At 34.5% G+C, this 26,796-nt stretch overlaps 5 protein-coding genes and 1 non-coding gene across 7 annotated transcripts in view; 5 read left to right on the forward strand and 1 right to left on the reverse strand.

Moving 5' to 3' along the window:
- LOC131595487 (glutamine synthetase leaf isozyme, chloroplastic) overlaps positions 1-1,671 on the forward strand; it is a 3,520-nt gene extending 1,849 nt beyond the window's left edge. The window contains exons 8-15 of the mRNA XM_058867838.1: positions 1-46; positions 130-258; positions 479-553; positions 668-721; positions 809-846; positions 936-1,095; positions 1,199-1,259; positions 1,342-1,671. Of these exons, the coding sequence (XP_058723821.1) occupies positions 1-46; positions 130-258; positions 479-553; positions 668-721; positions 809-846; positions 936-1,095; positions 1,199-1,259; positions 1,342-1,481 (703 nt within the window). The 3' untranslated portion in view covers positions 1,482-1,671. The remainder of the gene's footprint in view (positions 47-129; positions 259-478; positions 554-667; positions 722-808; positions 847-935; positions 1,096-1,198; positions 1,260-1,341) is intronic.
- A 2,483-nt stretch (positions 1,672-4,154) lies between these two features.
- Positions 4,155-4,226, reverse strand: TRNAP-UGG (transfer RNA proline (anticodon UGG)). The gene has a single exon. It is a non-coding gene; the product is annotated as a tRNA-Pro (tRNA).
- A 50-nt stretch (positions 4,227-4,276) lies between these two features.
- LOC131595494 (protein ABCI12, chloroplastic) lies at positions 4,277-8,722 on the forward strand. 2 transcript variants are annotated; one of them, XM_058867845.1, is made up of 8 exons: positions 4,277-4,733; positions 5,045-5,161; positions 5,433-5,669; positions 5,797-5,961; positions 6,781-6,856; positions 7,536-7,600; positions 7,983-8,163; positions 8,246-8,722. In XM_058867845.1, the coding sequence occupies exons 1-7, from the start codon at positions 4,374-4,376 to the stop codon at positions 8,133-8,135; spliced, it is 1,173 nt and encodes a 390-aa protein (XP_058723828.1). In that variant the 5' UTR covers positions 4,277-4,373; the 3' UTR covers positions 8,136-8,163; positions 8,246-8,722. The 2 variants fall into 2 exon arrangements, with proteins under 2 accessions (XP_058723828.1, XP_058723827.1); XM_058867844.1 differs by having other exon boundaries at positions 4,278-4,733; positions 8,259-8,722.
- A 1,017-nt stretch (positions 8,723-9,739) lies between these two features.
- On the forward strand, positions 9,740-11,596 carry LOC131595489 (F-box/kelch-repeat protein At3g23880-like). Its single transcript, XM_058867840.1, has one exon. The coding sequence runs from the start codon at positions 9,907-9,909 to the stop codon at positions 11,134-11,136; it is 1,230 nt and encodes a 409-aa protein (XP_058723823.1). The 5' UTR covers positions 9,740-9,906; the 3' UTR covers positions 11,137-11,596.
- A 4,228-nt stretch (positions 11,597-15,824) lies between these two features.
- LOC131595490 (F-box/kelch-repeat protein At3g23880-like) lies at positions 15,825-17,746 on the forward strand. Its single transcript, XM_058867841.1, has one exon. The coding sequence runs from the start codon at positions 15,988-15,990 to the stop codon at positions 17,188-17,190; it is 1,203 nt and encodes a 400-aa protein (XP_058723824.1). The 5' UTR covers positions 15,825-15,987; the 3' UTR covers positions 17,191-17,746.
- A 6,740-nt stretch (positions 17,747-24,486) lies between these two features.
- On the forward strand, positions 24,487-26,033 carry LOC131595488 (F-box/kelch-repeat protein At3g23880-like). Its single transcript, XM_058867839.1, has one exon. It carries the CDS (start codon positions 24,558-24,560, stop codon positions 25,794-25,796), a length of 1,239 nt encoding a protein of 412 aa, XP_058723822.1. The 5' UTR covers positions 24,487-24,557; the 3' UTR covers positions 25,797-26,033.
- Positions 26,034-26,796: the final 763 nt, after the last annotated feature.

The following is a 26,796-nucleotide window of genomic DNA, read 5'->3' on the forward strand; positions in this document are numbered from 1 at the left end:
GAATTGGCCATTAGGTTGGCCTGTAGGTGGCTATCCCGGTCCTCAGGTAATAATACCACTTTTGTATTTTATTTCGACTTTTATGGGATTTTGAGAACTTTTTACTTAAAATGTTCGTTCATATATCAGGGTCCTTATTACTGTGCTGCCGGAGCAGATAAGTCATTTGGACGTGATATCTCTGATGCTCATTACAAGGCTTGTATATATGCTGGAATTAACATCAGTGGCACCAATGGAGAAGTTATGCCTGGACAGGTAAAAATATCTTTCTGTTTCATGTGTTAACATCTATGAATCATCGACACGAACATAGATATCAAAAATGACATTGACATTAACCTGGGAAAATGAAATATGTGGATATAGGCACATGTATCGGATACTAACATGTGTCAGACACGCCTTCATGGTATTTATTGCATAGGTTATGATTATCTGAACTGTTTTTCTCACTATTCTTTTATGAATATTGCAGTGGGAGTATCAAGTTGGCCCTAGTGTAGGTATTGAAGCCGGTGATCATATCTGGGCTTCAAGATACATCCTTGAGGTAATTCCATTTAACCTACTTTTGGTTTTTTCATAAATATAAAATTATTGGATAATTTGATACAGAAAATTGTATCTTCGAATTGAATATATTGCAATTTGTCTGTTCTGACAGAGAATTACTGAACAAGCTGGTGTTGTGCTAACTCTTGATCCAAAACCAATAGAGGTACTACTCAATAATATGCTTTAATTGGCATTCTTATCTCTTACCTTATACTAACTAATCCTACTAATTTGGTTTTAACCTTGACAGGGTGATTGGAATGGTGCAGGATGTCACACCAATTACAGGTTTTGTTGACATATCTATGTTATGAATCATAATTGCACATGTCTTATACTTGACTAGTTGGTAATTAATATTATCATCTGATTTTTAGTACAAAGAGCATGAGGGAAGATGGAGGATTTGAGGTGATAAAGAAGGCCATTTTGAACCTTTCCCTACGCCACAAGGTCCACATTGAAGCATACGGAGAAGGAAACGAAAGAAGGTTGACAGGAAAGCATGAGACAGCCAGCATTAACTCGTTTTCTTGGGTATTGCTTCAAAATTTTGAATACACTTTCTTATTAAGCACTACTCAAACATGAAAGTATATAGTATATAGTGTATAACATTCTTATAAAATTGAACATGCAGGGAGTGGCTAACCGGGGATGCTCAATCCGTGTGGGAAGAGACACCGAGAAGAACGGCAAAGGTGAGTTCTGAACCTCGTGATTAAAATTCTATTAGTCTTATCATATACATGTCGTTTACCGTTTGGACTGTCATGATTGTAGGTTACTTGGAAGACAGGCGTCCGGCTTCGAACATGGATCCATATGTGGTAACAGCATTACTGGCAGAAAGTACATTATTGTGGGAACCAACTCTAGAGGCTGAAGCTCTTGCAGCTCAGAAGCTTGCATTAAAGGTCTAAATCTAATGGCTTTCCAGATGGAGAGTGTGAGGAGCTGAGAAGCTCTTTTAGATGATTTATATTTATCTTATGAAGATGTTGTTTTCTGTGGACAAATGAGGCTGCCATGCCTAGTTATGAGATGAATGAATGCACATTGTATTTGCATATGGTATGGACAGAATTATTGCATTGATGATTTGCTTGGTTATATCTTTGGGTTTAGTTTTGCTTTTTCTACAAATAAATCACTCAGCTCATGTATTGGTTCATGTCTTTCTAGAAGTATGTCACCTATAATCCTTTTTTCTAACAGCTTTTATAGAGAACAAATAAAATAGTGTTCTTAGAATTTGAGTCCGAGTCTAACTCAACCTTACACAGTTGAGTTGATTAGTAAAGAAAGAATTATCTACACTTACAAAAATATTTTCACATTGGATGAACTTTTTTAGAAGTTGCATCATCTTTATTATAATTTATTTTTTATTAATATTAATTATAAATATTTAAATTGATAATTTAAATTGTAATAAAATAAAACTTAAATAAAATATTAATATTTAAATTAAAATTATGAGATCCAATTTTTCTTTTATAGAAAGTTGCATCATTCGGAAAAAAAGGAATTACTTCAACGTGATCTAATAACACCGGTAAACACTACTACCTCACATTAACTTTGTTTACAAATTCTTAATCAATATGTTACCGAGTTTTTTTTTTTTTGGCTTTATACCACCGGTTTAGTCCGGTTCGGGGGCGAGTTCTGGCATCAAGTGGTTCCATCCCCCTCCCGATCGCAGTTGCGGGGGATCGAACCGTGGTTCTCCCTACCAAGTCCAGCGCCAATCACCACTGGACCAATATGTTACAGAGTTTTGTGTGGTGAACTTCTGAACCGTATAAGAAATGAACTTTCTCTTTCCACAGATTAAGAAACTACACCTTCCCTTGAAATAAACCATCCAGAATCTTCTGAAATTAGATCTCAACCTGCAATACCAACTACAAAACCCTATGGATGGTTCCAAGGATCTTGGAACATTCATGGCATCACCAACCCCTTAGCTATGATATTGCCTGATATTCCGGCACATAACATCTTTGCTACCTCTGAATCAATCGAACATACCGCATCACAATCCCATGAATTTACTTCACCTCTCTCCTCAGAACATATCTCCATTACATCCTCACCTGAGGCTCAAAACATTTCATCCTCACCATCACCACAAAACTCACCATTCAACACACCAAACTTACCTCTGAGTGTCTGAATGCTATCATCGCACTAGTGATGGATCTCTGGACATTAAAGTCTCCTCTTGTGATCAACAATGCTCCTTATTATTCATCTTCTGAACATATGGATATAAGTTCCGATTAAAGTGCCAAAAGGCATTTGTGAAATAATACCAACCTGGGTGGTAAATGCAGATCTTCTGACTCCTAAGATCCTTATTGTTTCCTCTGTGCTTGCAACTTCTGACGCTGCCTCAACCTCTGATCCATCTTCTCATTTGCTTGAAACGCTTAATGAACTAAAAAGGGAAAATGTAGCGGTTAAGGAACAACTAGACAAGAAGGATGAGATCAACAAGGAATTCAAATCCTGGATAATTAGGCAAGAGGAGTCTATGAATGAAATCAAAAACCTTCTGCTATCCCTTGTCCCTAAAAAATCTTAGATCTTTCTTTTGATCCTCTAACATTGTCCTCGCTGTTTTTCTTGTTATCTTGTTTACCTTGCTGATTGTCTTGAACTTTATATTATCTCTGAACATCTTTCTTTTGTGTTTTATTTGAATGTTTTATTTTTTTTACATTGCTTTTTTATTATGAAAAAAGGGGAAGAAATTGATATTCTGATCATTAGACATAAAAAGAAATTGATAATATGATCATTAGACAGACATAAGAGAAATTAATATCCTGATTAATAGTTATTAAACATTTCTAACAAATTACAAAGAACAAAAAGTTTCTTTTTGAAAGAATATGGAGGAAATTATGATTCCGAAAGAAGATACTATAGAAGTTCTAAAGAAGAGCGCCTTGTAAAGCTGTATCAGTGAATCTTCTAAAGAAAGATACTGAAGAGTAAAATACTCATGAAGATCTGAGCACTTTGGTTATTATGAGAACTGAGAACTTTTAATAATAACCATGCGATTTAAAACCAATGCCTCAGATTTCACTTAAATTTTAAGAGATAATAATTAGTAGATAGATTGTGGTTTAAATACATATCACATCAATGAAGATCTGAGCATTGATTTTAAATCGGATGGTTGTTATTAAAAGTTTCACTTTTCATAATAATCAAAGTTCTCATTTGATACATCCCTATATATATAATTTTTTTTTATTAATTAAGATTTTTGTTAGTGATCAAATTAAATTAAAAGCTAATTACATGTCTATTTATATAATTAATTAATTATTTAAACTTATTAATATAAATTTAAATATAATCTATTTTCAAATAACAAACAATTTCAATTAACAGTTGCACTGTATATAAATCATATATGAACTTATCTATATAAGGTATATCAACACTTCCCTATTCGAAGAATATTAGAAAAATTTAAAGTATGGATTGATAAAAAATCACACGTGTTTCGTATTATTGTCAAAATTTCTTTTGCCGATATAAGCTATTTTGGCAATATAATATTATTAAAAAAGGGGGCATTCGGAGAATCGAACTCCGGACCTCTCGCACCCAAAGCGAGAATCATACCACTAGACCAAATGCCCTCTTGTGTTAAAAACCTTTTATGAGCACTACAAGGTTCATTATGCTTAATAATTTTGTTGCATTCAAACGAAACGACCCAAGTTCTTTCCTCAATCCTTGGCTCTCTGGGTTTCAAAAAAACACCAATTATTGCATGAGAAGAAGACATGAACTGTAACCATGCCACTCTCTTTTGCGTTTCTCTCCCACCACCACCACCACCACCACCACCACTGAATTCAACTCATGCGATTTTCCCAAATTGCCATTCTCCACTCCTCTCTGTGTCAAACAAAACCCTTTTGCACACACCGAAGCTCAAGAGAAAAACGATTCTTAGAATCAAAGCTTCTTCGAAGGATGATAATTCTAAATCACCACCAAATTGGTCTAAGTGGATCCCCACAGGCTCTTTTGCTGCTGATAAAGTTTTCAGATTGATTTCCAGTGCTACCGCTAGTCCCATTGGACAGTTTGTTTCTTCCCCCACCACGTTTCTTCACTCTATTGATCCAAGGGTCAAATTGGTAACAAAAACTATTTCATACCTTCCAAAATTCTATGCTTTTATCCATTCTATGCATTATTAGGTGTTTTACCATGATTGAGTAGCCTAGTGTTTTAGTTTTTGAATTTAGGGTTTGCCATTTTTTTGTAACCATGAGATAAAAAAGTTATATTTTTTTCAGTTTTACTGTTCTTATGATAAATTGTTAGGGAAATGTTAGCAATTATTAGTAGATACAGTTATGTAGATGTTATGTTTGAATAGTTTGTTTTAGCTTTATGGTTTACACTTGTTTATGAATTTTGGTTTTCAATGGGTCTGGTTTTACAGGTATGGCTTTTAGTTCTGGTTGTTCTACCGGCAAGGTCGCATATAATTATGCAATTTGGATTAGTAGCGTACTTGACTTTGCTTTCAATTTGGATTCTACCAAGAAATGCTTGGATGGTAAGCGATCGTTAATCCTTGGCTTATTCTCTGATTCACTATATTTTGTAATCGTCATGTTTTAGTTGTTTTTTTCTTCTTATTCTCTGGTTTCATAGGACATGGTTTTTCTCATGCTTAATGCTAATTTATGATTCGAACTAGCTTTTTTGTTCTCATTCACAAGTCTTTAAAGTCAAAACTACCCGCAACTCACTATTTATTTACAATTGTCTTTATCTCGAAATGTTTGTGTTAATTTGGGATTTTTTTGTCTAATTTCTATTTATAGGATCAATTGGGGCGAGTTTATTTTCTGTCGGCATTGTTATTCATAACATTAGGGCTTGGTTCAGATGGCGTGCCTGCACTTGTTCAGCCGAGAACTCCACCACTTGCGGTGACGGGGATTCCTAATCTTCCTATATCTTTAACAGGTTACTCATATGTAATCTCAAAATTAGGTCCATTAACCTTTACAAGGAAAGGATTATCTATAGGAAGCACGGTTGCATGTTTGACTTTTACAGTAAGATGCTGTCTGCCTGCAACTTTTTATTTACTTGCATGTTTGAAGCTTTCTAATTTCTATAACAATATAATTTTTTTTTTTTATGATTCCGACTTCTAAGAATTTGGTCCACGTTTCTTTGAAGGTATTTCAAAGTGCAAGTCTCTGTCTCACAACCACAACACCTGAACAGCTAGCATCTGCTTTGCGATGGTTTATGCTTCCTCTGAGATACATAGGCGTATCTGTATCAGAAATTGTGCTTACCCTTTTACTGTCATTGAGATTTATCAGTCTTGTTTTTGACGAGGTAAGAATTAAGAAGAGAAAGGTGTTTAACATACATAAAAATGTGTGAATTTGATGAACATAGTTTTAATCCCTGTTTGCTCTATAAATAGCTTGATTTAATTGTTCCAAATGATTTCATAGTATTTTTTAGCTTCCATTTGTTTTCATGTCTGAGCACCGGAGAACTCTATTTTGGTTGTCGTTAAATGATCGTATAACAGTTTTACCTTTTTTACTGATGACCATTTACTTAAAGGAAGGACATGTTAACATTTTTTTTATGTAAGGAGTGTTTTAAAGGATCCACTTAACTTGCTGTAACTCTCTGTCATATTGCAAGAAATTAGGATTATGGATGTTGCAGTATTGTTTATACAAATGGTAATGAACTAGAAAGTTGGAGTGTAACTACTTTTATCTCTTAATAGGGTGAGTTCATGAGTAACTTAAGGAAGGCTCAGAGATAAAGTTTAGGAAATGAGGCTGTAAATGATAACTTACTGGTTTTTATAAGTGTGAGGTACATTGGTAGAAGAATATGATAATATTTTGGCTTATTAAGTTTTAATCTTCTACCAATCATGTAATTAAGTTTAGCAAAAAGAATACGTGACATAAATTTTCAGAAAAGACCAGATATTAACTATTTCACAAACTGTGTTGAACACCTTAGCCTAGATATTACCCTAAGTAGAATGCATAACTATAAGAGGAAGAGAAATTTAACATTCGTGCAGCAACTTTAATCAATAGTTATAACCCTGTTTAATACTATTGGGCTTAAGTTTTATATTTTCTTTTACTGTACTAATTTAATAGCCGAATTATTTTGTTGTAGGTCCGGAACATTGCTATGGGAATTGTATCTCGTAGAGTAAATTGGAAACAACTAACTGTTATGGAAACAATCGATAGTAAGTAACCTTTTGTATCCAGAAATCATCTAAAAGTATTGTTCTGTTTTCTAATCATTTATCTGTGTTCCAAACTACTAGATAGATGATGGTTATCATCTCGATAATGGCTGTGTATAAATCTCATTTATATTTTATAAGCTTCACATTTGATTGGGACTAATTGTGTAGTCATTAGAAATTGATGAAAGAAAATGCTTATCCTTCCTTACATGTATGTATGTGTATTTCCATGATAAGGTCAATTAAACTAGTAATTAACACCATATGTTATGTCTATTGATGGTACAACATTTTCTTTTTTTACACAAATAAATTTGTTGCATAGTATTATGCCGAAGTAGTTTTACACGGCCTACTACTGTAATCTTATATGGCATGTCGCATAATATTCAATGCCAATCTGATTCTGAACAAAATTACCGAAAACATGAAAGTTTGTAGTTTTGTACTACTCATAGATACATTGTACCTCGTTTTAAAGGACCAAGAATTCCGAATTAACCAAGCTTTAGTATGCAGGTTAATCAGGATGTAATGTGGTAGGTAGTTTGGGTTGAAACTATTTTTAATTTATTGAAAATTGAATTTCTAATAGGCTTAATTATTTTACCTGAGATGTTTTCTCATTGTAATTTTTTTCTTGAATTTAATTGTTTGACTTTATATGACTTTGCAGTTTTCTTTAACTACTTCCGTCGCATCTTCAAAAATATTTTCAGCCATGCAGAGCAAATTTCTCAGGTTTTGCCATAAATTTACAAGTTTTTTCCTTCCCTTTCTGCCTTGTTATTGTGGCTTGAAGTGCATCGACATTTATCATACTCTCAACTCATTTTAGAACTGCTGAATATTATGAAATGTAAAAACGGTTCGAAATTTGTCTGTGTTTATTGCATATATTGAACTGTACGTTGATTTCATCAATAATGCCGAGTTTGAGAAAAAAAAACTTTCATTCAATTAGCCATACATGTTACAAAACTCAATTTCCAGAGACGTAGTAGGCCTTTTATATCACATACTGACATTTAGGTGCCAATTTGCTGTTTGCATCCATTATCATCATGAATGAACATTTCATACTGTAGTTTATCTTCTGATAGTGTGGCATAAAATACTGCAGGCGATGATAGCTAGAGGTTTTAAAGGGGACGTTGAAACTCACAAAATTTATTTCTTGTCTGAATCATCTTTTGGGATGGGAGATGTCGTAAGTTTGTTGTGCTTGTCAGTTGTCATCGGAGCTGCTCTCCTGTCTGATTACTACCTTGTCTAATGACAGAGGTTCACCACTTATGGCACTTGTAAGAGCAATTTTAAGTTGACAAATGTATGTTTGTTTATAATCATGTCATAGCTTCTTTTCATTATTGAGTAACCTTGTAGGTATTGTATGCAGGTTCTTAACCTGGCTTGGTAATTTTCTTTGAGAAGTGTCTCAATGGATTGATTCAAAGTTGAAACCTAATTTTGGATCATTTGCTTTCAGAAGTCAGACAAGTCATTGTATATCCACATAGTTGCCTTATAATAATAGACTATATAGGAAATTCTGTGTGGATGACAGGCGGACCCTTTCGATATCGTAGAAAGTTCATAACAAGTATCCACATCCTTTTGATCAGGCATTCCCGAGGAGGAGGAGGATTTCATATTAATCTTAGTGATGAGCAGAGCTAAATGATTTTGATGCACGGAAACGTCGCCTCTGTCGTAGTGGGTTTTGAACTTTTGTAACATTGCAATAGTTAGATCTGAATGCCATTTTGAGTTAACAAATACATGAATTATTATTCAAGTTGATGATTTGTACAAATCAGTACTGAATGCTATTTGTATACAGTTAGATGCATACATTTGTAATCGACTGTGTATAAGATACACAATAAAAATGGACAAGTATTTGATGACATGAAATCTTAAAATCAGTTTCATTAGATATCAGATTATAAAATCAGCTTTTTGAAGCTTGAGTGCTATTAAAGCCACCAGTTGTTCATATTATTCCTTTTTCTTTCTTACATCAAAGACACAGCTTGAATTACATGAAGAGATGAGAATTTGCTACACTTGGTATTTAGAGTTTATAACACTCACAAACATTATCTTTAAACTATATAGAGTTTACAACACTCACAAATATTATCATTAAACTATGGTGGTTCAACTATTTATGCTATTAATATTACTTTAAATATATTGTACGTATTTAACATATCCAAGAATCAACACACTATTTCTCTATTTAATATAGTTTAGTTTTAATTTAACAATGAAGGAAAAAATAATCCATATCCATTTTCTATCGAAATTTGGATTTTGCTGTAAAAAAACACACGTTCATTACTTTAGGCTATGTTTGGGAGTTTGGAGGGAAGGGAGGGGAGGGCTTTAAAAAATAAGAAGAATTGGGTGAAAAGAATAAAAGGATTTTGAGTAGGAGGGTTTTGGAGGGTTTGGTTTTATTCATAGCACCAAAAACTCCATAAAATGGGGGAACTCAAAAATTGTATTGAATGAGGGTTTTAAAGGGCTTATATAAATTTTCCAACTATCTTTTAGGTTGTTATACTATTTTGAAAATTAAAAATTTTGTAATGATTATGACTCTTTTATCATTCTAAACAAAATCATTTTTTCAAAAAATGTCAAATATTTCTCTATATTTTTTTAAAAATTTGTTTTCGGAAGCCTTCCCCTCCCCTCCAAACTCCCAAACATAGCCTTAGTGACCGTTCAATTAAGATCGTTTAATTAAGATAAAAAGATTCGATAGTTAGATATTTTAAATTATACTAATGCTAATGTAATACAAACCACTTGTGAAGAAGATAACAATTATAGAAACATAACATTACAAGTGTGACAAGTCAATTTAGTTCTATAGATATTATTTTCCACATTATGAAAAGTCTAAAACATGGAAAATTCTAGTGTGAGAAACTACTTGGTAATTGCCATGTGAAATTTCAGGGAAACTAGTATTTAATTAATTGTTAAATTCATTTAGCTACATCCAGTAGTAGCCAGTAGCCACACACTCAGAAATGGCGCCAAGTAGTGATACAGATGATAGCAACGACGCCGTTTCATCTGATCCACTTACGGAGGAAACAACCGCCACCAAGAGGCAGCGTTTGAACTCCTCCACCGGAACCCTAATTTCGCCGGCACCATCTTCTTCCGAAGATTCCGTTCACGCGACGATGCAACTTCCCACTCTTCCGTTCGAGATTATGGTAGAAATTCTATCCAGGCTTCCCGTGAAGTTCCTCGTGCAACTCCAATCCGTCTGTAAGTCCTGGAAATCTCTCATCTCCGATCCCAAATTCGCCAAGAAGCACCTCCGTGTGTCAACAACGCGCCACCATCTCCTCCTAATCTACGCCAACCCCTCTCGCGAGTTTGCTCTTGCGGCTTATCCTCTCGCTTCCGTCTTCACCGAAGTGACAGCCACCGCCACACAGCTAGAGTACCCTCTGAACAATCGAATTGAACAAATTGTTGACTCTTGCCACGGTATCCTCTGTTTCGCACTCGATCAACATTTCGCTCTACTGTGGAATCCTTCCATTAGGAAATTTACACAATTGCCCTCTTTGGATAATCCAAAACGAAAGGAGAGTTACACAATATATGGATTTGGCTATGATCATGTCAATGACAGTTACAAGGTGGTGGCTGTTTGGTGCTATGAATCTGATGATGGCAGTTACAAAACTCAAGTGAAGGTTCATGCTTTGGGTACCAATGCTTGGAGAAGGATTCAGGATTTCCCTTTGGGTGTCCCTTTCGAATACTCAGGAAAATTCGTCAGTGGAACTATTAATTGGTTGGCATCTAGAGATTCATATTCTTCATGGGTCATTGTTTCTCTTGATTTGGAGAAGGAATCTTATCAAGAGTTTTTGCAGCCTGATTATGGAGGGGTGACTGTGGTTACTATATCTTTAGGGGTCTTGAGGGATTGCTTGTGCATACTTTCTCATAGTGATACTTTTTCAGATGTTTGGCTTATGACGGAGTATGGAAATAAAGATTCTTGGACTAAATTATTCCATGTTCCTTACATGGGAGATGTTGGGTCTTGTCCTTATACCAAGGCACTTTATGTTTCCGAGGATGAAAAGGTACTGCTGGGGTGTCAGTCTGCTGGGTCTGGGTTGGTTGTTTACAATGCAAGAGATGGTATTTTTAAACCTCTTGGAATTCAAAATATCAATGGTTGGATGGTTCGTAAAATCTATCAAGAGAGTTTGATATCACCTTGTTCTTAATAATTGATTGTATGTATTAATGTAGATGCTATGTTATGTAATAGACCCTTTAAGAGAAAGGGACCCAAATGGAGAGGGGAAGTGCTGAGTTGGCAAGTTGGTTATCGAGAGTGGGGAAGTTACACATGACGGAGAGTATATATATGAGGTGTGTGGAGAGTATATATATGAGGTGTGTGAGAGGAAAATAGTGGGGCATTGAGTATCATTTTGTACTAGAGCCTTAGGGTTGGGCAAAGGGAGAATTTCTTCTTCCTTTGAGGAGCTTTGCTCAGGGATTATAGGGAATTTATTCTCTATAATGTTAGCCTTTTATCATATAAGTACTTTTCTATTATCATTATCATTATGTCACTGGTGTATGAGGTTTATGAAGAACCCATCTACTGGATTCTTCAACTCCCTGACTACAAACTGTATGTTAATTTCTGTTTGTTATATACGTTGTGTTTGCTGATTACTTCATGTATATTGTTCATTATTAGTTGATGAAATGTGTTGAGGAACTGTGTGTTAGGTTATCTGGTTAGTGGTTTGGTTTTTCTACGATAATATGTTTTCTTGCTTTCTCCCTGAATTTGTTTTGGTTATTTTTCTATTATTTCAGCATTGTTCTCTATGCTTAGGTTGGATTTACATGTTTAATGGCAGCTCTGTTCCAAATTTGTACCCTATCCGAGGAAGTAGGGCTGGAAATGAGTCGAGTTGAGTCGAACTCGCCTCAGCTCAGTTCGACTCGTTAAGAATTGGCCGAGTTCGAGTTCGAGCTCGAGTTCATGACGAACTTTTTTTCCAGCTCAAACTCGACTCGCTAAGAATTGGCCGAGTTTGAGTTCGAGTTCGAGTTTATCTCGAACTTTTTTTCAGGTCAAACACGACTTGTTAGAAGTTCACGAAAATCTCGATTCAACTTGTTAGGTTTATCTTGTTAGATTCAACTTGTTATACGATGTTAATTTTATTTGTATAATTATTTGTAGAAATATTTTGCTCACTAGAGAATATAAATTATCAATTAAAACCGTTAGATTAAGATAAAATATGATACTAAGATTTAGAGCAAATATACAATCGAGTTGACTCATGAACCTAACGAGTCGAACCATGTATAGTTCAAGTTCAGCTCATTTAGTTAACGAACTTAGTTTTTAGCTCATACTCAGCTCATTTGGTTCATGAACCTAATTCAACGATTTATTTTTCGAATCGAGTTTCGAACTATTTTCGAGTTAGTTTGGTTCATTGCCAGCCCTACGAGGAAGTGCTAGGTTCAATAGCCAATACCCAGCACTAGGGCTGACAATGAACCACACTAACTCGAAAATAGTTCGAAACTCGATTCGAAAATTAAATCGTTGAACTAGGTTCATGAACCAAATGAGCTGAGTATGAGCTAAAAATTAAGTTCGTTAACTAAATGAGCTGAACTTGAACTATACATAGTTCGATTCGTTAGGTTCACGAGTCAACTCGATTATATATCAGATAGATTATATTGTCCTTAAGAGTAGGTTTGAAGATTTGCTCTAAATCTTAGTATAATATTTTATTTTAATCTAACGGTTATAATTGATAATTTATAATCTCAAGTGAGAAAAATATTTCTACAAATAATTATACAAATAAATTTAACATCGTATACATTCCAATCTTATAACTTTTACTTTATTTCTATATTTTTTATTTAAAAAATATTAATTTAAAATGTCATATATATATATATATATATATATATATATATATATATATATATATATATATATATATATATATATATATATATATATATATATATATATATATATATATATATATATATATATATATATATATATATATATATATATATATATATATATATATATATATATATATATATATATACATACATAAATAAAAGTAGACTTTAAAAAATTACTTTTAAGTCCGTGAAATAAGCGAGTTGAACCTAACAAGATTAATCTAACGAGTTGAACCGAGATGTTCGTGAGCTTCTAACAAGTCGAGTTTGAGCTGAAAAAAAGTTCGTGAAAAACTCGAACTCGAACTCAAACTCGGCCAATTCTTAACGAGTCGAGTTTGAGCTGAATAAAAAGTTCGTCTTAAACTCGAACTCGAACTCGACCAATTCTTAACGAGTCGAACTGAGCTGAGGCGAGTTCGACTCGACTCGACTCATTTCCAGCCCTACCCAGCACTGTAATTTTATTCAAATGAATATTTATTCACATTTATGATTTATCTAATGATATCAAAGACAATATGAATTCTGCAAATTGTGTCAATTGCTTGAACATGAATTAGCAGTAGTTGATTTTCTTGAAAATGTTTTTCTTTCATAGTTCTATTATCTCAATTCTCTAAGTCTCTATGCAACATGAATTTGTTGAGGTTAAACTTAAGCTTATGTAGAGTTTATTTTTGCCGGTTGCATTTGTTATAGGTTTTTTCATCTCAACATATAATTCACCTGTAAGCAGTCTGTTGATTGGAAAGGGCTCCTGTCCTGTCCCCATAATGTTATTGCTAAAGTGTCAAAGTGTAAGTAATCTTGTTCCCTCATTCTATCAGCATATTGGCTGTTCTAAGACGAACATGTTTCTTTGGTCCTTGCTCTCTCCTTTTTCTTTGAATTTTCAATGGTTCTTGGTCTGTATTTCTCCATACATTTTTTCTCAAACACTTCAATATTTAATGTAGAAATTGTATAAAGTATATTTCATTACTTAGTTACAAATGAGAGATTACATGAGTATAAAGGGAAGTATATTTCATTACTTATAATCTGCAGCCACATGAGATCATGCCAACGGTAAAAAAAAAATGCAATATGGATTTGGCATCTCATCCAAATTGAGGGTCTCAGAGAAGCCTGGTTGTGTCCACACCAGTGTAGTCTAATTTGATTTCAATCCCTTCCCTTGCATTATCTTCAATCCAAGGGATTCTTGCTGCTACACTGCCTAGGCCCTAGGCAATATTCCTGTGGAAGCATGGCATCAAGGGAAGTGCTGCAGATAGCCTATAATAATAAAAACAAATAATATGGATTGATTTTATAAGATAAGAAATTATAAAATTAAATCCTATATAGTACTCCCTTTGATAATATTTGTTAAAAATAGTTTATTTTTTAGATTTATTAAATTATCAATGTATCTAATTTTTTATATAGACCAAATACTTTAATTATTCAATAAATTTTAAATTAATTTTTATGTTTTAACTTTATTTCAGAAAAATTGTTGCCAAAAACTAACAAATCTTCGACAATATAAATAAGTGGATAATAAACATAATATTTTTTAGTAAATTAGGAATAAACTTTGAATGTTTCAAAGAAAAAGTTGTGAGAGGATATCACAATTTTTGTTTCATTGTAGCATAAAGCTCTTCAACCAAGATAGGGAACTGATAGAGTTATTTTTTCTATTACACTCTCATTTATTTTTTATTATTAAATAAATTTAATCATACATTTTTTTTCAATAACTAATAAAAAAATAATTAATTTTATAGAAAATGTAAAATGAAGTTATTGAGAAAGTAAGGGGTATAATTGACAAATTATAACATTAAACTATAAAAACGACACCTAAATAAAAATAAAAAATTCTTTTAAAACGACACGTAAAAAGGAAAGCAACATAAGGAATAACAATTATTGTTACTTAAGCCAAACAAAAACCCGCCTTAAAAACCTTGATTATGAGATTGTTTTTAAAAATAACCATATATTAAAAAAAATCACGCAAATAACTACGTTTCGGAGAAAATTACGCAAATAACTATGTTTCAGAAATTTCTAACAAGGAGGTGTCATTTGAAATGGCTTATTCTGAGAATATTTGCCTTAAGCGCCATATGACATGACTCCGGCAGTACAAATAAGTCATGTCATATGGCGCCATCACTACTTTTTAGGAGGATGAGCCATCTCATATGACTCCTCCTTGTATATATGTTTCTATAAATAATACCCCATTTCTCCACAATTCTTCCGACTTTCTCACTATACCTTCACATTTCCTCCAACTTTTTTCATAATGGGCTCTGAGATTTTCACAAGAGATGATTATGTACTCTTCCCTCCTCTGAAACTGGCGATAAAAATGAAATTTTGGCACATACATTCTATGGAGCGTCTTAAGAGAGAGAGTTGAAACGCTGGTTAGACGGAAACATTCCAAAGAGTGAAGAAATTAGAAGAATAGAGAAGAAGAATCGTTAATTCACTTGTAACTGAAACGTCTCGCACTTGGTTAGAGGAAACTAATCTTAACATGAAGTAACATAGTAAGAAAAAAAACAAGAGGGAAAGTTAACATGGAATAAAAACACAAGTGCAATATTCAGAATTTCTTCATGCTCCCCCTCTCTCTGTAATTTTGTTGAAGAATATAAACATAAATATCTGAGTCTCCTAAAGTCATTTCAACTAATAATTACATAGACATTAAATTGTATAAATTGTAGAACTAAAAGAAGTATATGTTCAAACACATTTTACTTATTCATTTTTAAGGCATACAATTTTAATCAGCGAACTATTAAAAAATGGTTAGTGCATTATATCTTATTAAAAAAAATTAAAATTTCATTGTCATTATCACTTTTAATTTTAATGAACATTATATTTTCTCATGAAATTAATATATTATTTATGAATCACGGTCCATCCTTTGTTTATTTAGCTACGGCCACTGAACGGTCTCTACTCTTTGCAAAAACCTATACTCTTAAAATTTTGGTCTCAAAAGGGGTTAAACCTATACTCTTCGCAAAAACAAGGTACCCTCTATCCTTTGTTTATTTAGCTACGGCCATTAGTAGAGCCGCACACACTCGGAAATGGCACTGAGTAGGGAAGTCGACGATGGAAACGACGCCGTTTCATCTGATCCACTTACGGAAGAAACAACCACCACCAAGAGGAAGCGTTTGAACTCCTCTGCCGGAACCCTAACTTTCGAAGATTCCGTTCACGCGACGCAACTCCCAACTCTTCCATTCGAGATTATGATAGAAATTCTCTCTAGGCTTCCAGTGAAGTTCCTCATGCAACTCCGATCCGTCTGTAAGTCCTGGAAATCTCTCATCTCCGATCCCAAATTCGCCAAGAAACACCTCCGCGTGTCAATAACGCGCCACCATCTCCTCTTAACCTTCCCCAGCCGCTCTAGCGAGATCTTCGTTACGGCTTATCTTCTCTCCTCCGTCTTCACCGAAGTGACCGCCACCACCACGCAGCTAGAGTATCCTCTGAACAATGGAAACCGTATTGCTCAAATTGTTGACTCTTGCCACGGCATCCTCTGTTTCTCAATCGATCAACGTTTAGTTCTATTGTGGAACCCTTCTATCAGAAAATTTATGAATTTGCCAGATAATCCAAAACAAAGGGATAGTTACACAATATATGGATTTGGCTATACTCATTTAAGTGACAGTTACAAGGTGGTTGCTGTTTCGAACTACTGTGAATCTGATGACACTTACAAAACTGAAGTGAAGGTTCTTACTTTGGGTACCAGTGCTTGGAGAAGGATTCAGGATTTTCGTTCAGGTGTCCATTTCTATGACTCAGGAAAATTCGTAAGTGGAACTGTTAATTGGTTGACAGGTAGGATTTCGTCCTCTTCACGGGTCATTGTTTCTCTTGATTTGGAGAAGGAATCTTATCAAGAGTTTTTGCAGCCTGATTATGGAGGGGTGATGACCGTGGTTACTATATCATTAGGGGTCTTGAGGGATTGTTTGTGCATACTTTCTTTTAGTGATACTTTCTCAGATGTTTGGCTCATGCAGGAGTATGGAAATAAAGATTCCTGGACTAAATTAATCCGTGTTCCTAACATGGGAGATGTTGGGTCTCGTCCTTACGCCAAGACACTTTATGTTTCCGAGGATGATAAGGTACTGCTGAAGTATAAGTACAGCTTGGTTGTATACAATGCTAGAGATGATACTTTTAAAACTCTTGAAGTTCAAGACAACAATGATTGGATGATTCCTGCAATCTACCAAGAGAGTTTGATATCACCTTGTATGTAGTAATGTAGATGCTATGTTATGCCACTTGTGTATGACGTTTAAGAAGAATCCATCTACTGGATTTTTCAACTCCCTGACTGCAACTTGTATGTTAATTTCTGTTTGTGTTATATATCTTATGTTTTCTAGTCACTTCATGGATTATTGTTCATTATTAGTTGAAGAATTATGTTGCTTGCTTGAGGAACTGCGTGTTATGATTAGTATGTTAATGTTTGATAGTTAAGAGTTTTTTGTTGATACTTCAATTGTGCATTTCATTAGAGTTTTATTCGTCTATAGTTAGAGTTTCTTTGTGTCCACTTCTTGAACTTGAAATTAGCAATAGTTGGTTTTTTTGACTTGAATTTGTTGAGGTTAAACTTAAACATATATAGATTTTGTTTTTCTTGTTGCATTTGTTATAGGTTTTATCTCAACATATAAGTGCACCTGTATGCAATATGTTGATTGGATGGGGCTCCTGTCCCCATAAATGTTATTGCTAAAGTGTCAAAGTGTAAATAATCTGTAACCTGTTGCCTCATTTTATCAGAATATTGGTTGTTCAAATACATACATGTTTCTTTGGTCCTTGCTCTCTATTTTTCCTTTGAATTTTCAACAGTCCTTGGTCTGGATATACATTAATTCTCCATACATTTTTTTCTCAAAATATTTCAATATTTAATGTAGAAATTCTATAAATATATTTCATTACTTACAAATGAAAGATTACATGAGGATAAATCCTATACACTAAAGGGCTTATGAGTCCATATTTAGAACTCTAACACACCCTTCAAGCTTATATATAGATTATATGCATTGATAAAATTGTTAAAAAAACCGTGAACAGAACTGAACCACCAAACCGAATTGAAGTTAAAATAACCGAAACATTATGTTTGGTTAGGGAATCAAACTATATTGCACAAACAGTTCTAGAACCGAACATTCAAATAAATTGAACCGAAACTGAAGTAAAAATTACTTAAAACAAGTTTTAAATTTAAAAAAGAAACAATTGAAAAATAGTTTAATTGTTCAATTCTTTAATAAATGGTTTGGTTTGAAAAAATTATCTTCAAACTATTCGGAATTTCAAATCGGTATACCAAACCAATAATTGTGGTTTGGTTCAGTCCTGAGTAGATTGAAACGGTTTGGTTCAAGTGAACTTTTTATTATGGATTGGTTTGGTTCAATTTAGTTTTCTCACTTAATAGTAATGTGAGCAACCCTGCACATGCACATTGAGACATATAAATTATATGCATCGAGTTTGTACAAACAAACATATAAATTATATGCATCTGAGTAGTTACAAATAAACTCAATCTAACTGTGGTGCAGCTGTTTCTCAAAGGAAGTGTGTGTTGGACATTCTCAAGAAACTGTCATGTCACATTGTAAAACTATTGACCATCATATGGATTCTATTGGTGTAGTTGCTTCTGAAAGGACATGTATTAGACATTATCGATAAAACTGGCATGTTACATTGTAAAACAGTCGAGTCTCCTATAGATCTAAAAAGGTACCAAAGACTTGTTGGTGAGCTAAATTAACTTACTATCATCTATTCAGATTCAGACATTTCGTCTGTTGTTTCAATGATGAGTCAATTCATTCATTCTCCTTCAGATTGACTGATGGGGACTTGGGTATTATGGGATGCCTAAGTCCTACATGGAGTAGTATAAAATGTTTGGTTGAGTATTTAAGTTGAGCATGAAGCTTATGTCTAGTTTCACCAATATGGTACAATATAATGTTCTGTGTTGAATTGTTGATAGTGTGGTAGCAGAAAACTATATCGTAGACTCTGCATTTCAGTTAGGCTTGCTAAGAAAGTCTTATAATCTGCAGCTACACGAGATCATGACAACGGTAAAAAAAATGCAATATGGATTTGGCATCTCATCCAAAGTGAGGGTGAGGGTCTCAGAGAAGCCTGGTTGTATCCACACCAGTGTAGTCTAATTTGATTTCAATACCTCCCCTTGCATCAAAGGGAATCTTGCTACTACTCTGCCTAGGGAATATTTCCGTGGAGGCATGGCATCAAGGGAAGTGCTGCAGATAAGAGGAAAACAAAGTGAGCGACCTCATCAGTGGAGAAGAGATGAAGAGGTAACAACATCTAAGCAATTTTTGCTAGAGATTTATTGGTGGAGCAGGTCCTGGATCACCAAGAAAGTTGTCCACCAGGTAAAGCACCTTTTACTATGAGAGCTTATCTTCCACACCAATTTAGGCACTAATTAGGGAATAGAGGAGACATGGATTTTGAAAATACGTACTACATAAGCATATATCCATCTCATGATAGGAGAGGTTAGGATATACCATGGATAAAAGTTTCCAAATTTTTCCTTGTCGTTTCCTGTATATTTTTTAGTGTCACCCACAAAATTTAAAACTTGTGTTATCTTATCCAGAGAGGGAAAGATAGAGAAGTTGTGAATCAAGAAAAACAGTTTAACTATGCAAAGCAGTTTAACTATTACAACACCGTCAGAATAAAACAATCCAGTTCTATACTGTACGATAACTACTTGCATGGTAGATAATCGGGTCTAATCTGATAGTACAAAGACCATTCGAATATGGTATAAATACCACTCGTAGTATTTAGCATATCTACTAGTCGTAATAATTTCTCAAACCAAGAGAAATTCTAATAATTCTCCAAAGAGAATTCAATAATGGTCATTTGATCATTCAAAATAATTTCTCAAACAAAGAGAAATTCAAATAATTATCTAAAGAGAATCTAAGAATATTTTCAGCTATGCAGAGCAAATTTCTCAGGTTCGTCGTAGTCTCGTAGATGTACAATGTTTTTTTCTTCCCTATCTGCTTTGTCATTTTTGCTTAAAAGTGCATAAACTTCATATTCTCAACTCATTTTAGAACTGCCATTAAAAAAAACTCATTTTAGAACGGATGAATATTATGAAAAGAAAAAATGGTATGAAATTTGTCTACGTTGAGTGCATATATTGAACTGGTTGATTTCATCAACAACGCCGAGCTTGAGAAAAATTACTTTCAATGTTACAAAACTCAATTTCCAATGACATAGTAGGCCATTCATCACAAACTGACATTTTGGTGCTAATTTCTTTTTGCATTCATTATCATCATGAATGAACACTTCATAGTTTATCTTCTGATATTGGAACATAAAATACTGCAGGCTATGATAGCTAGAGGTTTTAAAGGGGACGTTGAAACTCACAAAATTTATTTCTTGTCTGAATCATCTTTTGGTATGGGAGATGTTGTAAGTTTGTTGTGCTTATCAGTTGTCATTGGAGCTGCTCTCCTGTCTGATTATTACCTTGTCTAATGACAGAGATTCACCACTTTTGGCACTGGTAAGAACAATTTTGAGTTGATACGTGTATGTTTTGTATATAAATCCTGTCATTGGAGCTGCTTCTATACATTATTGAGTAACCGAATGGTATTGTATGCAGGTTCTTGACATGGTTTGTGATGAAAAAGCTACTTGAAAACTTTCTTCAAGAAGTCTCTCAATGGATTGCTTCAAAGTTGAAACCAAATGTTTGGATTAATTGCTTTCAGAAGTCATACATGTCATTGTATATCCACATAGTTGTCTTATATTATACAATATATAGGAAGCGCTGTGTGGGTAACAACCGGTTCCTTTCGATATCGTAGAAAGTTCAGCACAGGCATCCACATCCTTTTGATCAGGCATTACCTAGAGGATGAGGAGGAGATCGTATTCATCTTAGTGATGAGCAGGGATAAATGATATTGATGCTTGGAAATGTTGCTACTGTCATAGTGGGTTTTGAACTTTGTAACTTTGCAAATAGTAGACCTGAAAGCCATTTTGAGTTAATAAATACATGAATTATTGTTCAAGACTTCAAGTTGATGGCTTGTACAAATCAATATTATATGTTATTTGTATAAATTTAAATGCATACATTTGTAACCACAAATCAATATTATATGTTATTTGTATAAATTTAGATGCATACATTTGTAGCTGATTCTGTTATAAGAAACAATAATTAAGAATGAACAAGAATTTGAAAACTTGAAATCTTAAAATCAGTTTCATTAGATATTAGATAATAAAACTTGATATTTATAAATCTGATATTTTAAATTATAAAATAAAAATCAATATTTATATTTAATAAAATCATCAAATCTCGATCCAATTGTGTCATTAATTAATGCTAATGTAATACAAACCACTTGTGAAGAAGATAAAAAAGAGAGTAGCAATCATAGAAACATATGTCACAAGTCCTTTTAGTTCTAAAGATATTATTCTCCACATTATGAAAAAGTTCAAAACATGGAAGATTCTAGTGTGAGAAACTAGGTGGTAATTGCCATGTGAAATATCAGGGAAACTAGTATTGTACTAGTATTTAATTACTCCCTCTCCCTCTCTGGTCTTATTTTAGACAATTTCTTTATCCATCCCCTACTTTTTTAAGAGTCAGCGGACGAAATTTCAAATAAACTCCTATATTTCGGAAGTGCATCTCCGAATGTATATTTTTCTTGAAAAAAAGGATGATTTTGGATGTGCACTTCTGAAAATATAATATTTTTAAGAAAAGACGGTGTTTTCGGAAATGCATCTCCGAAATCATCTTTTTTGAGGAAAAAATGTGTCTTCGGAGATGCATTTCTGAAAACCCCTTTTACGGTGTAGCAACATATCACTAATGGTTAATCATCATGTAGCAACATATGCACTTCCGAAAACACCTATTTCGGTTGAGATGGAGGTTTAAAATCAGTGGTCTCCGAAAACACAATTTTTCGCAATTGTTCTTTTATGTGCAATTTCATGGTGTCATCCGCTTTAGAAAAATTATCCATTATCTTTCCAACTCGTCGAAGATGATAATTTTGGATTCACCCTCATTGCCGGTTCGAAATCATTAAAACGGAGCTTTTTCCAATGATCGATTACTTCTTCCATTCGTATCGGGGAATTCAACTTCATCTTTTTGGAAAGTATACAAGCACACGGAAGCCCGTAAGTTTTTCTAATTGTGCACCCACATTTTGTACTATTCGGATCCATTGTCTCCGGCCGCTTCGCTTCATGAAAAATAAAATTCAATCCCGCACGGGATATGTTGTAAATCAATTGCGAGTATAGATTTTTTTTTCCTTTAAATCGGTGTTCCGCAATCGTCTTGCTCCGACCAAACGTTGTTTGAATTTCATTATGTTGATTTTGGAGCATTTGGTTCACGGTGTCCCATCCCCTACAAAAATTCCCCTTGCTATCACCCAACCATTTCTTCAACGCCGCATGTGCGAATTCAACTCGGTTAGTTGTAGTGTAACCAAGATGTCTAACTCGATCCGTCCAAGCACAAACAACTTTTTCTTTTACTTTTTCAAGGATAGTATTTTCAACATAGTGACAAAAAGTGTTCAAAGAAACACACAATATATGGAATTGTACCACTTTCTCCGTATACAATTCTTCGGAACGTGCATCTAAAATCTCCCTCCATGCGGCCATTATCTTGTCCACCACCACATGGACTTTTATGATGTTTCCGTTGTCATCCTTTGTTTCTTTCGTGCCAACCGCGAGTTTGAGCTTAGTTCTCACATTGCATGTTATGTGATACCGACAAAGTAATGCAGTTGATGTCGGGAAGACGACACCGACCAAATTCACCAGAGCTCTATCTCGGTCGGTAACGATGACACTAGGCATATTCTTTTGATCAACCAACAAAGTCTTACATATTCCCAAAGCCCATACAAAGTTATCTTCTTTCTCACATTCCAAAAAAGCAAATCCAACCGAATATGCCTTGTCCGTGAAGGTCACACCAATAATTTCAAGAAGCGAAAGCCTATACTTGTTGGTCTAGTACGTCGAACCAATTATAAGAACGGTTGGAAATGTGTTGAACAACTTGATACTTTCGGGATGAGTCTAAAATATGTCACACACCGTAACATTGTCCTCACAAGTTCTGAATCTTGAAATGTATTGGTTATCACCCAAAATTTTTAAAAGGTGTTGCATTTCTGACCTCGGGACCATTTTCATGACTTTAAGATTGTACCGTTCATTGTATACTTGCTTGATATTTGAAACACTATCTGGTTTTTTTTGCTTCAAATCCGCAAGTATGTTTCTCGGCGCAACTTTGATTGTCGATAATTCCGAAATAACATCATTCTCTTTGCGAGACAACCGACACGCACTTGGATGCCTGTGTAGATTAGTTTCCAATGCATGATTATGAATTCCACATATGACACTAAAACGCCACAATCCATCAATCCTACGAGTTATGCGCAACTTAAACGGACACACACACTTTCTCGATCCCGTGTCATCGTGTTTTAAAACCCGGTTTCTTCAACATACTTCCCACCCCTCTCGCAATTCAACACAACAAAAGCTTTCCTTCTACTACTTCCATTGTCGGACCTTAATATCACAATGCCAAATCCAAGTTTACTAGCTTTATTTCGGACCCAATCTAGCAAATGTTCAAGACAAGCGAAAGTCATATCATTTGTAAATTGTGGTAGAACATCCACCACAACGGTAATGGTTTTAACATCGTTAACCGACTCATTAGGCTTAGCATTTACGTTGACCTCTTCCGGGACTACTAACTCATCGGTGACAATGTTGTCCGGATACACCATACCTAACATATGCAAAATACATCAATGCTGTTAAAACAGTTCTTTAAAATTCTACATCAGAGTTTATTTCGGAAGTGCACTTCCGAAAATTGTTAGGTGGTGTACTTCGGAAGTGCATTTCCGAACTGACGCAGTTTTCTTCAACAACAATGTAGTGGAATAAGAGATGAAATGAAGATAATTTACCTCAAATTGTTTGTATGCCCTCTTTGGTATGTTCAACCACTTGAAACTTGATTTGGAGACGAAAAATAAATTGAAAATGATAGAGATGTTGGAGAGGGTTTGAGTTTTTGTTTGAAGGAAAATAAATGAATAGTGATGGAGGGAAAATGTATATGAAGGGTGTTTTCGAGATGCATCTCCGAAAAAACGCCAAACAGTTTAAATCCAAAGTTTAAATTAAAAAATAAGTGCTTTCGGAGATGCATTTCCAAAAACACCAAAAAAAATATGTTTTCAGAGTTGCATCTTCGAATTATGAAGAAAAAAAAAAGATTTCCGAGAATATTTCCAAAATAAGAGGTATTATGAGGTTGTTAGCGGTGATTCTCACTCCAAAAGATAGATAAATAAATTATCTTATTTTATAAGAAAAAAATTGTTTATGAGATACATTAAAAGTAACTATCAGAAGGGAGTAATTGTTAAATTCATTTAGCCCAGTTGTAGCCACCACACACTCAGAAATGGCTCCAACTAGTGATACAGATGATAGGAACGACGCCGTTTCATCTAACCCGTTTACGGAGGAAACAACCGCCACCAAGAAGCAGCGTTTGAACTCCTCCACCGGAACCCTAACTTCACCGGCACCATCTTCCTCCGACACTTCCGAAGATTCCGCTCACGCGACGCAACTTCCCACTCTTCCGTTCGAGATTATGGTAGAAATTCTCTCCAGGCTTCCCGTGAACTTTCTCATGCAACTCCAATCCGTCTGTAAGTCCTGGAAATCTCTCATTTCCGATCCCAATTTCGCCAAGAAACACTTTCGCTTGTCAACAACGCGCCACCATCTCCTCATAACCTACACCAACCCCTCTCGCGAGTTCGTCCTCACGGCTTATCCTCTCTCATCCCGCTTCACCGAACTGACCGCCACCACCGCCACACAGCTAGAGTACCCTCTGATCAATCGAAACCGATTTGATCAAATTGTTGACTCTTGCCACGGCATCCTCTGTTTCGCACTCGATCAACGTTTCGCTCTATTGTGGAACCCTTCCATTAGGAAATTTACGAAATTGCCCTCTTTGGATAATCCAAAACTAAAGGGGAGTTACACTATATATGGATTTGGCTATACTCATTTCAGTGACAGTTACAAGGTGGTTGCTGTTTACTGCTATGAATCTGATGGCAGTTACAAAACTCAAGTGAAGGTTCATACTTTGGGTACCAATGCTTGGAGAAAGATTCAGGATTTCCCTTCGGGTGTCCCTTTTGACGACTCAGGAAAATTCGTGGGTGGAACTATTAATTGGTTGGCATCTAGAGATTCATTCTTTTCATGTGTCATTGTTTCTCTTGATTTGGAGAAGGAATCTTATCAAGATTTGTTGCAGCCTGATTATGGAGAAGTGGTTGTGCTTACTATATCCTTAGGAGTCTTGAGGGAGTGCTTGTGCATACTTTCTCATAGTGATACTTTTTCAGATGTTTGGCTTATGAAAGAGTATGGAAATAAAGATTCTTGGACTAAATTGTTCCATGTTCCTTACATGGGAGATCTTGGGTCTTGTCCTTATACCAAGGTACTATATGTTTATGAGGATGATAAGATACTGCTGGAGTGTCATTCTGGGTTGGTTGTTTTGGTTGTTTACAATGCTAGAGATAGTACTTTTAAAACTCATGAAATTCAAAACAATGGTTGGATGGTTCCTCAAATCTATCAAGAGAGTTTGGTATCACCTTGTTCTTAATAATAGAACGTATGTAGTAATGTAGATGCTATGTTATGCAACTTGTGTAAGAGGTTTATGAAGAACCAATCTACTGGATTTTTCAACTTCATGACTGCAATTTGTATGTTAATTTCTGTTTCTGTTATATAGCTTATATTGTTCATTATGAGTTGAAGAAATATGTTGCTTGAGGAACTGTGTATTAGGTTTAATATGTTCGATAGTTAAGAGTTTTTTGTTGGTTCTTCAACTGTACATTTCATTATATGGTTAGTGATTTGGTTTTTCTAAGATTGGAATTAGATTCTATGTCCTTCGGTGTTTAATGGTACTTATGTTCCAAATTTGAACTCCTAACACTCCCCTAAATCTGGAATATATAGACTATATGCATGGAGCTTATTACCTATAAACTCAATCTAACTGCTTTGTAGTTGTTTCTCAAAGGAAGTATGTGTTGGACATTTTCGAGAAAACTATCGAGTTTGGGTTGTTTTTCAAAGGAAGTATGCATTAGACGTTATTGAGGAAACTGACATGTAAAACTGTTGAGTCTCCTATAAATCCTAATGTTAAACTTCTCGTTGGACAGGAGGGCTCATTTTTTCATCTAAGGTACCAAAGACTTGCTGGTAAGCTAAATTATATGTACTATCATCTATTCAGATTCATATATATTTCATTTGTTGTTTCAAATTTTCAATGGTGTGTTGATTCCTTAGTTCTCCTTTTGATTATCTGCGATATCATTGGTTGTTTCAATGGTGAGTCAATTTCTCAAATGATAGGTAACCCAAGGTCCAGTCATTGAAAGTGTTTTGCTGATCGTCAATATGTGAAAAAGTAACCAACAAATACTTGTTGAGATCAATAATGTTAATCACTCATTTTCGAACCAAAATATGCAGCAGCTGGTTCTCCAAGGTCTTTATTGTCATACATACCATGTCTTTATTGCTTGAATTCTCTTATCTTCCTTCATCAAAATGTGGAATTATCAACAACACCAGAATATTAA

Source organism: Vicia villosa, linkage group LG4 (genome assembly GCF_029867415.1).
Source record: "Vicia villosa cultivar HV-30 ecotype Madison, WI linkage group LG4, Vvil1.0, whole genome shotgun sequence".
NCBI lineage: Eukaryota > Viridiplantae > Streptophyta > Magnoliopsida > Fabales > Fabaceae > Vicia > Vicia villosa.